This window comes from Metopolophium dirhodum, chromosome 4, assembly GCF_019925205.1.
Source record: "Metopolophium dirhodum isolate CAU chromosome 4, ASM1992520v1, whole genome shotgun sequence".
Lineage (NCBI taxonomy): Eukaryota > Metazoa > Arthropoda > Insecta > Hemiptera > Aphididae > Metopolophium > Metopolophium dirhodum.
In genome coordinates, this window is record NC_083563.1 from 1,873,222 (window position 1) to 1,886,164 (window position 12,943).

The 12,943-nt window shown below is 32.6% G+C and overlaps 1 protein-coding gene across 1 annotated transcript; it reads right to left on the reverse strand.

The window, feature by feature from the left end:
• Nucleotides 1–5,885: 5,885 nt before the first annotated feature.
• LOC132943464 (uncharacterized) lies at nucleotides 5,886–7,280 on the reverse strand. Its single transcript, XM_061012473.1, has 2 exons — nucleotides 7,098–7,280; nucleotides 5,886–6,504 (listed from the first exon to the last, which is right to left on the reverse strand). The coding sequence occupies exons 1-2, from the start codon at nucleotides 7,176–7,178 to the stop codon at nucleotides 6,283–6,285; spliced, it is 303 nt and encodes a 100-aa protein (XP_060868456.1). The 5' UTR covers nucleotides 7,179–7,280; the 3' UTR covers nucleotides 5,886–6,282.
• Between the last annotated feature and the right edge of the window lie 5,663 nt (nucleotides 7,281–12,943).

Sequence of the window (12,943 nt, forward strand, 5' to 3'; positions counted from 1 at the left end):
AATGAGAATTCGTTGTTGTTTTGTGGTATTTCGTGGATACTGGCGGTTATATACGTGCCTAATGCACGCCACAGCGTTGTCGGAGTCGATTAACCGGTGTAGGGTTAGTGCAAGTATCGTTGTTTAGTTTCTCTTCGTCCTTATCGTCGACGGTCGGTATATCGTTTACAATAGCACCGCCATACAGCTCGCACGTGTATCCCAAATCTTATTCATATTTAGTCGCATGTTATAATTATAGTAATACATTTTTTTACGAGTCGATACACGGCGGATTTAATTACAGTAATGCATATATACATTTAGTCGTATAGTAGGGTAGCTATATATAGTAGATAATTACTATAAATAACATAATAATAATAATAATATGTAAAGGGTCTATCGTATTATTTATATTGTACAAACAACGTTAAAATAAATTATAATATATGAAATAGGGTGCCAATAATTAGGGGTGCAATACTACCACTATATATATGATATGATATTATACATATATAGGTACTCCGCCCGTCCATAAACTTTAAATGCCAATTATGGGCTAACAAAAGGCAATTCGTATTCGATCTGTCCCACGACGTGCCTATATATATAGGTATACAATACGCACGAATGTTTTTTTTTTTTTTTAAATAAAAATAATATATTATTCTCGTGGCGTTTCGGAGTAGGTACGCGCGAACGATTTAAATTAAGGGTGTCGCTTGAGCTTAAAGATTAAATTAATAAAAGACGGAGATTGTATGCAAAAACCGCGTCGTGTCAACACATATATATAGAAATAGCTACGACGAACACTTATTACATCGAACCGTATGCGACATAAGATATATTATATACAGAAAAGTGTCGCGAGACTGCAGAGGAAACCGCAATAGGCGCGGGTTAAACGGCAATATATACGCTTACGGTTACCCTGTATATAGTTACCACCCACGCCTCTGCGGCACGCTGTATATGCGAGTAGATACATTTACACATACAGATATAATATATATATATTACGACGCTTGTAAATCTTTGTCGCACAATCACTTTATAAGCGCGCGGGGGGTGGGCGAACAACGTTCTCGCTGGGTTTTCGGGGTGGTGGTGCAAGTCGGGGGTGGTGTTGCACCGCGGTGAAGGTGGACGAGCGCGCGCGGAAAGAGGGCCGCGGGACGACGAATAGCATCGGTCGACTTGTAAATCCCTGCGAATTGCCATGGAAACCGCAAAGCTCCTACCACCGTGGTGGTGGTGGTGGTGGCGGTTTTATCTGCGTGCCGTCTCTCATTGTCGCGGTGTTTTGCTCTCGGCGCACATGTGTAAAATGGCCGAAGAAGCACGAGCGGCGGTGGCGGTGGAGGTGACGATGGAGGTGCAGGTGGTGGAGGTGCAGGTGGTGGAGGTGGCGGCGGTGGTGGCGGTGGCGGGCCGCCAAAGTTTTCCATTGGCCTCGTCGCCGCGGCGTAATATAATCGACGGCGCGAAACGCGTTTTTTTTTTACCGCCATCCGCGGTGTACGGTCCGCCGTCATTCCTCGCTCGATCTCTGCTTCCTCTCGTCGTCTTTATAATAATATAATAATAATATAATATTATGTTCTCGTACGTCGTCGCCGTCATCGCTTACTTATGCAGAGCTTTGCTCGATCCTATGTTTTCAAACGATTTTGATCCATCTAAACCAAATATATTATTATATAATATCTTGTATCGTGATGCCATAATATACATATACATATATATAGGTTTCTACCACGTCATATTAATATATAATAATCACGTGATATATCTCAATATAATTAAGTACCCGCGAATGTACATTGTATAATATCATTATAAATATAGTATAATATACTAGCTGATCCTGTGCACTTCGTCGCCCGTTAAATGTACCAACTCTATATGATTCAAACTTTGTTCAATTCGTTATTTAATATTCGGTGTACGGTGTTCAAAATTTATCTTAACTTTTCTGATGCCTGGAATAAAAATTCTGATTCGCAGCAGTATATTATCAGGTAGGCAATCTACCTGCGGTAGATCGCGGACCCAGTGCGGGTTGTACGTAAGTGTATGATTTAACTCTAAAGTATCAAAGTTATACCAAGTTTATTTTGATATAATACGGTGGATTAATGTAATAAATTAATACATAGTCCTAACCTAACCTAAACGTACTAAATTCCGACGGATAAAAACCAAATTCAACTCTTTTTAAATTAGCCTATCTTCTTCACAGAGATCTGCACACAAACGTATATATTTTAATATAGGCTATAGCTGATCCTGCACACTTTGTGGCCCGTAAAAAATGACAACTCTTAAACAAATTGTGATTGTTCAACTCCTTTTTGGTGTAACTCACTGCAGTAAGTGCAACTCAGCCACCCTGGTAGGCAATGTGTGAAAAATCGATTTGATGCATGCTTGTACCTGATCTGCCCGATTAACCAATAGCAGCCAATAATAAATAAATACTATTTCTATTAATTATTTCTCCTATAACCAATAGCAATCATTTATAAACAAATATTTCCATCATAAATCTCAAAATCCCTGTTTGAGCACTTCTATTAATTGAATGTAGCGTTAAGTTATATAGCCTATGACCTTCCTCAATGAATGGACTATCCAACAAAAAAATAATTTTTCAATTCGAACCAGTATAGCCCCTTACAGCCCCTTTAAGCCCATTTCAGCCCCTTACAGCCCTTTTTTAGTAATAAAAAGTAGCCCATGTTTTTTCCCAGTGTCTAAACTATCTATGTACCAAATTTCATTTAAATCGGTTCTGTGGTTTCGGAGCCTATTCAATACAAACAATCAAATCTTTCCTCTTTATAATATTAGTATAGAAGTATAGATGATGATGGTATCCAATTGCTGGGGGATTGATAAAATTGTATTTTTATGCTTATAGCGTGCTGGAGAAACAATAGAGTTCATGAACACGACTGCAGGATAAAAAACACTGGACATATTATGCACGTGGTTAATTTTTTGAGGTAAAGAGAAAGACGCTTTTGTAGGGCGAAAAATTAACACCAGTTTAATATTTAACACTGATTTTATGAACACCCACGCGGCTCAACTTTGGCACAGACACGAGTCGCCAACCCTGCAGTCGACCGATTGTCAGCGCATACTTACTTTCATCTCAAGTCTTCTGGCCTGAGCCCTGAGGGCTAACCCCTCCCCCCCTCTACAGAGATGCAATTATAATTTGTTCAAGTTGGGGAGGAGAGGGTCCGTACGTATTGTTAGAACGTAGACATTTTAACTAGAGAAAAAAAATCTGGTGCCTATCATCCATATACATTATACATATACAAAACATTTTTCATGACTATATAGATAAATGTTTGATAATAATATTTTAGAATTAATGCAGCAGAAATTACAATAATATGTATTTATATCAGTATTTTTATGTGTACTTAATTACAAAAAAAAAGTAAAATAATTCATAAAATAAAATCTAAACGACGTTTCGAATATTAGCTAACGTATTTATAATTTCTTCAGATGATATTATACTAACGTCAAAATTAATATTTGTAATAATTAAAAATATTTGGAAATAAATCAGGATTATATAGTTTGGTTATTTTTGTGTTATATTATATTGTCGTCCAAATAGCGATACCATAAAATCACTTCTGATTTTTCTCGATCAAAATTGTCAACATCAGTAGAATAAAATTCAACGAGTTATTTTAATTTTTCTTCATTAAATGTTGAATTACTGATTTGAAATCCGGTTATAATATTTTCATGATTAATAAATTTATCATTCAGTTGTTACTTGTTGGATGTCTAAATGAGTCGAGGAAAGGAATAAATGGTTATTTTTAAGTATTCTTCACGATCTTTTGCTTAAAAAGTTCAAAACTATTTAACGGTTACGAAACGTTTTTCATACTACCAGCTATTTGTAATTTATAATAATGCATTATTAACTATCAACAATTTGAATTTGTAAGTAAAAAAAAAATTGTCTGTAGGTCTTAAACCGTACTCAGAAAGGTCTGGAAATACAGTGTTACTACTTAATCATTTTGAAATGAATGTACAACTGTGTGTCTGTGTACATTGTAACGTGTAATCATTGATCGAATCGCCGAAAAATATTGATTTTATAAGACCACATAAGACGAAACTGTTTTTGATCACTAATAAATTGAAATGATTACACAATATATTTTGTTGTCACCAACTGGCCAACCTGCCAATACAGTACACTTAGTGCCTCGCTTTTCTGAGACGGGTCTCTCCTGTCTATATTACCATGTGGTTTCACTGCTGAAGTGCTGACAAGTTTCCGAGGAGAACGATTACGAATTATCGTAATAATATAATAATAATATTCTGCACCTATATGACCCATACTTTTTTTTTCGTAATCCACGGGCTACGAGATTATAATATGATTGCTCCCTATACACACCGTAGCATTTCGTTTTTTTAAGAGCACCCTTTTAAATCAGAATTTAAAACGACCACCGATCGTCAACCAGTGCCGGACCTTGAACTCTTGTGGCCCCGGTGCAAAAAAAAAAATGTGGGGGCCCCTAATTTAAAAATGTTATGAAATGTACTATATAATATTAGAAAATGTTCGATACATCTATTCTTGGATTCAGTCGCGTTTCGCCGAATGCAACACGACGTAGACGTTTACGCTATCGTGTATCGGTCAATTGGTGTATCCAGCGTACACGATAATGCGTACAAAAATAAAGAAAAAACAATCGATCGAACATTCACAATATTTATAATTCACCACCGATGGGAATAAATTGAATATATTATACAAAATATACATTTTACCAAGTACCAATTTTATTTTATAGTACTCGATATCCACAATATCGGGGCCCCCGAATATTTCAAAGACCCGGGGCCCCGGTGGTTTATCCGGCACTGTCGTCAACGCCATTATTGAAATTCTTAATAATATAAAAAACTTGAGGCTTCTGCGTATTATTACCATCACGATCGCAAAAGTATATTTCGTTTATCCGAGTGCACACATAATATACTTGACTGCGCTATGAAGACGATTTATGTTTCGGTTTGACGGCAGCTGTGAAGAATACGACTAAAAATAATATTTTATTCTTATTCACGCTATAGGATTTAGGTACAAGGCGATTTCCTACCATTTTATCGTTTAGTACCTATATAAGTAAATATATGACGGTTTATCTATTTAATTTGTTATTCGTATATTTGTCGAGATACCGAGTGTTACGTTATCTAACTGATAAAATATAATCACCTTGTACGCGTATGTACGTATTTTTCACTGTCGTTGCGGTATGTGAGATACATTTATGCGGTATCTATCTATATATGTGTGTTTTACGACTTAACTGTTATGCACTCAGGTCTCTAGCAGTCCAAAAGTATCTATTGTTTATTTTAGCGGGGACAATCATTTTGTGTGAAAATTGTAGGTAATTTACGCACCACGAGATTATTTAATTATGTCAAACAATAAAAATATTTGTCGTTATAAGAAGCATGTACTCGAGTATGTTTTTATCTATAGACTATAATCTACAAATCGCAAGTGTAATATATTATTGATGGATATAACAATATAATATAATTCATTGGTATATACGCATATTATAGTAGAGTACTTATTATAAATTATGTAAGAGCTAACTAATTTTGAAAGGAAATTATTGAAGGACGATGTGTATTTTATGTATACATATATATTATATATTACCTAACCTAAATATGAAGTGACTACAAATAAAATAGGCGCGCAAGTATAATATAATAATTATAGTAATATCAATATCGCGATATTAATAATTGGATACCACCTATAAAATATAACGTGTTGCTCCGTCGATACAAAATAATTACGAAAAATAATATATAGTTGGTATGAAAATATATTTATTTTTTGAAGAAATATCAATGTATAATGATGTATAATATCATTAACTAATGAAAACGAAATATCAAATTAATCATTCAGATATTTAGCATATTGTACATTAAAAAAAAAAAAAATTATGTTTTATACGCTAATAGTGAAGTAATAAAAGACGTACCTACCTACTGTAAATAATTATAATTATTGTCTTATAGATTATAGGTTAAACTATAAAAATTAATAAACATTATAATATATGTATGAAAATAAAATGTACGAACAATAAAACAGTAATTTCATTATATTATACCATTATTACGTAATGTGTATAAATTTGACGATTGCGTATTATAGTTACGCCGTTTTTCGTCAAACAACTACACGACCACATAAATTTACAACAGCATGTGCTTGGCGACCAGCGCTAACGACGAGACTTGGACGAGCAATAAGCACATTTCCGTGCTGGAAGCGCCGCTCTTCGGGGCCGCAGTGGTAGTGGCTGCAGCTTCCGTGGTGGTTGCCGCCGTAGTGTCAGCTGCTCCGTCATTGGCCTTGCTATTCACGGATGGATTCACGACATTCACCACACCGGGATTTGCGTTGGGCTGCTTCGCCTGCGCACAAGAAAAAATTTCATCACATCAACTCGCGTGAATATAACACAATATATCAATAAATCGCCTTCGTCAATAAACGTCCGCGCAGCATAAAATACTACGTAACAATATCATCACACCGTCGAATCGCGTTTGACCGGACGAAAGACGAATTATTATTATTATTACATATTATTTTTAATATAATATACGACACACGTCGCGATATGGGGCGGGGGGGGGGGGGTACACGAGGGTACGAGCGGGGGGACCATGCGCCCACGATATGCGCGTGGGTAAACCTATATTGGTCGAATTTGTAAAAATTGCCATGTCTTTGGGAAATTTAGCACAGTATTCTATTTTAACTCTTTACCTTTTATAATGTACAATTCTCGCTCAAACGATTTACTTTTATTTTGCTGGTAAAAATAGGTAATTCATACGAACGCATGACGCCCCTTCGTGGGTGTATCCGCGTCCGAGGCCCCCCGGCCAAACCCGAATTATTGCTGCATAATATATCATTGATTATAAAATACACTAGCACATTTTATAATCAATGATAATATTATATAACTGTCAATGCGAAACGCAACAATTTTATTTACCTCGGTATCGGCGACGGGGCTGCTGAAGGCACCCTGGAGAGCGAAGGCGAACACGGCTACGACGAACACGATTTTGTACATGTTGATGGTGGCGTTTAGCTGCAGCTGCGCGTGTGTGGTTAATTTGAAATTCGACTGAACTCTGATCGAAGACTAAACGCTAAACGTTCTTTTACCGACTTCCTAAGAGACGAACGCCGCCGACGCGTATCTTATCTACTGTAGTCGAACAACACTCCACCACGAGGACACAGCACTCGTGTGTGACTCACAGATAACGCGAGTTCGAGTGCGTTGCGTCTCGTATTATTATCATATCGTAGTTGCGTTCATGTTAGCTGTACACGACATAATAATAGGTACACATATTATGCGCCCGAGACCACAAAACGATATAATGTACAATATTAATATATATGTTATATGTATATTATTGCGCCTACAACACGCGTTATATTATAGGCTCAATAAATTAAAACACAATTTATAGATCCGAAAGCATTCGGTTTATTTGCACACCGATTACCCGCGGAATTAATGCGACGTGCCTGCGATAGAATTATTAGAATTATATTATCGTCATGTTCGATTATAAAATTTAACCGTACAATGATTAATACGTGGTTTACTTCGAATTGTTGACAACGTAATAAATTTATATCAATAATCAATATCTGTGTGTTTTACCGTCGTCAAATATTATACTCTGCATCTATAATTCTATATCTGCTGTTAATTAGACATCGGAAATTGTCTAATAACCTGCGGACAACGAGGAAAGCATATTATAAAACACTAAAATAGTAAATTTCGAAAAATATGATTTACATTGTTTTTTGAAAAAAAGTATTGATATTTCTTTTTCTGGAATTTTTATGTTTAATAAATGCATTTTAATTTGGGTAATGTGATTTATAGCTGATAATTTTTTTTTTAAGAGGTCGCTACACCCCGCGTGCTTTATCTATATCTTGCAAACGTATAACATACCAAACATTTTACGTTCTGAATAATCTAGGTATTTAACTCTGTAATTTTTAATGTACAAACGAACCTACTATCAAATTTAAAAGTAAGAATATTATCTACTGAATCTTATAGGTTTTTTTTTTATATTTTAATTTTAAAATTAAAAAATTGTTTGCACACACATTTTAAAATAGGTACTTCTAACTCGCTTTAAAAATGAAATATTAAAAAAAACCTACGAGATTCATTACTTCTAAATTTGATATTAGGCTAATAATTCGCTTCAATATTAAACATAACATAGTCAAATGGATTATTCAGAACATACAATTTGCCACGTTATATGCGTTTGTAAGACTTTGACAACGTATGCGGGTGTAGCCGTAGCGTCTTCTTAACTCGTGAAAACTTATAATATACTTCATCGCATAAGTGAAACATAACAAGTGATAAATGAAAACGATTCCAAAGATGTAATTTACCTCTTGCAGAGCTTAAGGCTTGGTAAATGTTTTTATGCTTGCCAAGTCTGTAATTGCGAATACGCATACGCCATACATATTGTAATACGTATATACCTAATGTTGCCATTTATTTTATAGACTTTGACGAACGTTTGCTTTTGGAACTATTTTTCTTTTTGGGCGAGGACTGCTAACTTGAAAGTTTTGCAAACATTTTTAGAAACCGCAGACCAGAATTAATATTATTATCTGTTAAGTGTACGTATATAGATTCTCTAACTGCAAAGCAAAATCATCGATATAAGACCGCGTGAAAAGTATCAAAAAATTGTATGCATCAAAACGATCTTCACCTCGAAGATTTATTACCTATGGGTACGAGTTGTAGGTGTATCATATCGCTTTCGAATTTATAACAATTATTTATGTACGTCGTTTTATTCTGCAGCGCCGAGGTGACCGAAGTTCAACATAATAACAAGGCTGGGCAAGTTTGTGATTTTTGTTTAACTCAGTTAAGTTAAGTTAATATGCACCAATAACAAAAAGTTAAAAGTTAATTATCTATAGGTGAACTCAGTTAAGTTAATACACACTTTTTGTTAACTTTTTATTAAATTAAAAAAAAGTTAATTTGTTTATACAACGCTAGCGTACTTAATTTTGTTCTAACCCAAAACTAAATTATAGGATATAGTGTTTATACTTCATACATCATTTCTATATAATTTAAATTCGAATGATATACATTTTTAACTTTAAACAATTTACGATACATATTTTTTGACATGAAAACGAAATAGACTGAAATGGTGAAATATAATACAATTAAAAACATGAAAAATGAACTCGTTAATTTCACGTTAATTAAGAAAGAAATGTAGTAAGTTAACGCAGTTAAGTTGATGAAAAGCCAAAAAGTAACTAGTTAATGCCCAGGCCTTGCATAGTAATAATAATATTATATATCCCATCGGGTTTGCGCACGCAGATATAGAGATATCATAATGCATGCTGCAGTATTCAGACGATTATTTCATTAGCTTATATTATAATAATATGTAAAAAATATACGCTGTAAATACTGCTGAATATAATAATATTATGTACATCATAATGATTATATATGTGCCGGAAAAATGTTTTAAACCCCGTCGGAAGTCGTATATAGTATATTTTGTATGGAGTGTCCACCATTTATCCCCGGGGACTTTATGTAGGACCCCTACTATATTGTGTACGTATAGAGTTTCTGATACGCACATTATTATATACGGACTTTACAATGATATTATCTCGGCGTGTATATATTGTGTGTACGGTCTATGTTATGCGGTTTACTGCGCCAAATCGAATTATATATATATATAATATAAATTATCGTTTATTAGACGTCATGTAAAAATACTTCAAATCAAAAACGAAATTTAATCTGTTGATTTTAAATTCTCAGCGGCAGTGGAGCGTATATTATTTTATGTCTTACAATGTTTTTTTTTTTTTTATATACTTGAAAAATATTGATGGTAAAGGTGCCTAATCTATTGCGTTTATTGTAGAGTCTCAATTTTATTTTTACAAGCGTTTGAAGTAAACATTTTGACGAAATTGGATACTTAAACGAAAAATGATGATTTTTTCTCGACTGCTTTTAGTTATCTTGTTGTAATTCAAGGAAATATATTAATCGTACGTAGTAACTTTAAACATGTCCGCTGTTACTTAAATATAAAATCTTAAAAGCTTACAATTATTTTTTAATTAGAAATTGACATAATATATACGTCACATCCTTTGCTCAAAAGTCAAGTTTTTCTTATTCAATGATATTTTATGAATGAATTGAAATACAACACGTCCGTTTCTGTGAAATGCTGAATGACGTGATTTTGAAAGGTTAAATTTTTTTTAAATATTATTTTCACACGATTTGTAATCATTGCAAAACGACATTTTTGAAAAAGTATTTTATTACAAAACTGTTTATTGTTATAATTTTTTAAGTTTTTTTGATTGAAAATATCTATAGGCAGACTTTAAATTTAATGCAGCCAAAGCAGATTATTTTTTGGAATATTTTCGATATGTTTAATTTGAATTTCAAACGAGTATTGAATTAGTTAATAAGTGGGGCTGGGATTTTGATACAATGTAATTTTTTTCTGGTGTTTTAGACGTAAGTTCATAAGTGAAAAATAGGTTATAGGGGATCCTGATTATTTTAAATTTTGATGGTATTTTTATTTTGAACGTTTTGTCTAATTCAACTTTTTAGGGTATTTTTCAAGGTTTTAAAACATTTTATTTTTATTGAAGTAATTTATCGTAAGTTATTAAACTACCCATCAAATGTATTTTTGTAATAAAAACCATCATTTTGTTCCTTGTTAGAAGTACGTACATATTATATACATTATATAATTGTAGAACTCGTGGTGTATACTGTATAGACTGCGATACTCGTCAGGCGTCAGTCGTCGATCACCGTTTTCACATCATGTACAAATAATAAAGAGGCGATAACTTCTACTTTAGAAAATTCACCAGTGTACAATACAGTTTTGTTAGGTATATCATTTTTTGAACTGTAAAAAATACATTTTAGATTCTGAACGGAGCGATTACAATGATTTGTGTTTATTTTTAGATTCTGAGGGGAGCGAAAGACTGTATTGATTAATACTGTGTTTGTCAGCAACATTTTGAGTAGTAAAAAAGCTCCGATTTTCAGATCAGCATATTTTCTGATAGAAAAGTGAATCAATTTTGAACAGTTGGGATTTAAAAATTGAAAATTCCAAGTAGTTTTAGAAAGAGTTAAAAAAAAAACAAAAAAAAGTGGTAACATTTTAGCAAATACAATTTTGAAAAATTAATTTTATTTTTTTGGTGTTACACAAATTCAGTTATCAGTTATCAATTATCACATATCAATACAGACGAAAATTACACACCTAAATATACGTTAATAACTATAGTTATTTTTCAAATAAACAATTATAACGTTAGCTATATTAAATTGAAAGAAAACATTAAATATATTTAAGGAAAAAAATTAATTACAGACTTAGATTTCCTTTTTTCGTTTAAAAATTCTTCGTGCGGCTTCTATCCGGCGAAATAAAAATGATTATTTTCATTTTAAAAATGTACAACACATTACACATATTATGACTAACATAAATACCGTCTAGTTTCAGAGTTATTAACATTTTTACAACTAACTAAAGACTAATTATATAACTACTCGATCAACATTTTTATGTATCAAAATACTCCAAAACATATTCTATTTTGTAATATAAAATTAAACTTGTATTTTGTCATTCAAAAAAGTAAAAATTGTAAAATTTTTTTTTACTTTTTGGAATATCGAGCGTGACACGAATAAATCACTTTGTAGATATTAAAAATAAATAAAAAGTCAACTAGGTATTATAGGTGATGTTAAAATGTATGTATTTTTACTTGTAGAAATATTTCAAATGCTTTTAAATATTTTTACTAATTTTATTTTTATGAACGCGCTGTACCGTTTTGTGCATGAACGTTTTTGCGATTAAAAAAACACGTTATGAAATGTTTGTTTAAGTGTTTTATGAGCTATATTATGTTTCATCATAGACATCATCGTGAGTACGTTGATAAATATAATAGAATATATAAGTAATTTTAAAAATAAGTAGCTTTTGTTCTACCAACAACTTATAATTGAAAAGATTAGATAAGTGAAACAATAAATGCTCATCACATGTTCATAGGTTATAATATGACTATAATATGTTATTAGGTATATGACTCACAACTCGCAAGTATTATTACTATATACAGTTGCTGTGATTTAGTTACGTAGAACTTTTTTGACTTAATATGAATTCATAAAAAATTTCCATTTAAATATTTGTAGAACTTTTACGCCGATAATTTTAATTTAAAAATCAATATTAGATTAGGTACACAAATACATAATAAACGATTCATGCGCAAGCTAATGCCAATAACCTTTGCTAAATATATCAGACATGTAAACCTGTGTTAGTGTTAAGTTTATACTTTGTACAGAATGATTCACCAAGCATGATCACTCCCATTTTTTCTTTAATAATGAATTTATTCAAATTCTGATTTTCGGAATTTTGAAATACATTCAAAGACAATTTTTTCAAATTCTTGAATTTTTTCGCTCTACTTGCTGAATATCCCGTGGCGATACAGACGTCTGTTTTCCAAATGAGAACCCCCCTTTTATACTGTAAATTATTTAGTCAATATTTTTTTTCAAAATTTAAATATACCTAATTCAAAATTCAAATGCGTGATTTCTTAGTTATTAAAATGTTTGTACTAAGGATAATGGTCCTTAAAAATGGTTTTACAAAAATATATAATAGACAGTAATATTGAAACTAGTAT

Bases quoted from the DNA above. Each gene is read 5' to 3' on its own strand.
- LOC132943464 (XM_061012473.1), bottom strand. From the start codon at position 7,178: ATGTACAAAATCGTGTTCGTCGTAGCCGTGTTCGCCTTCGCTCTCCAG. The intron at 6,505-7,097 runs GTAAATAAAATT...TCTTGTGCGCAG, and splicing joins GCCCCGTCGCCGATACCGAG to GCGAAGCAGCCCAACGCAAA.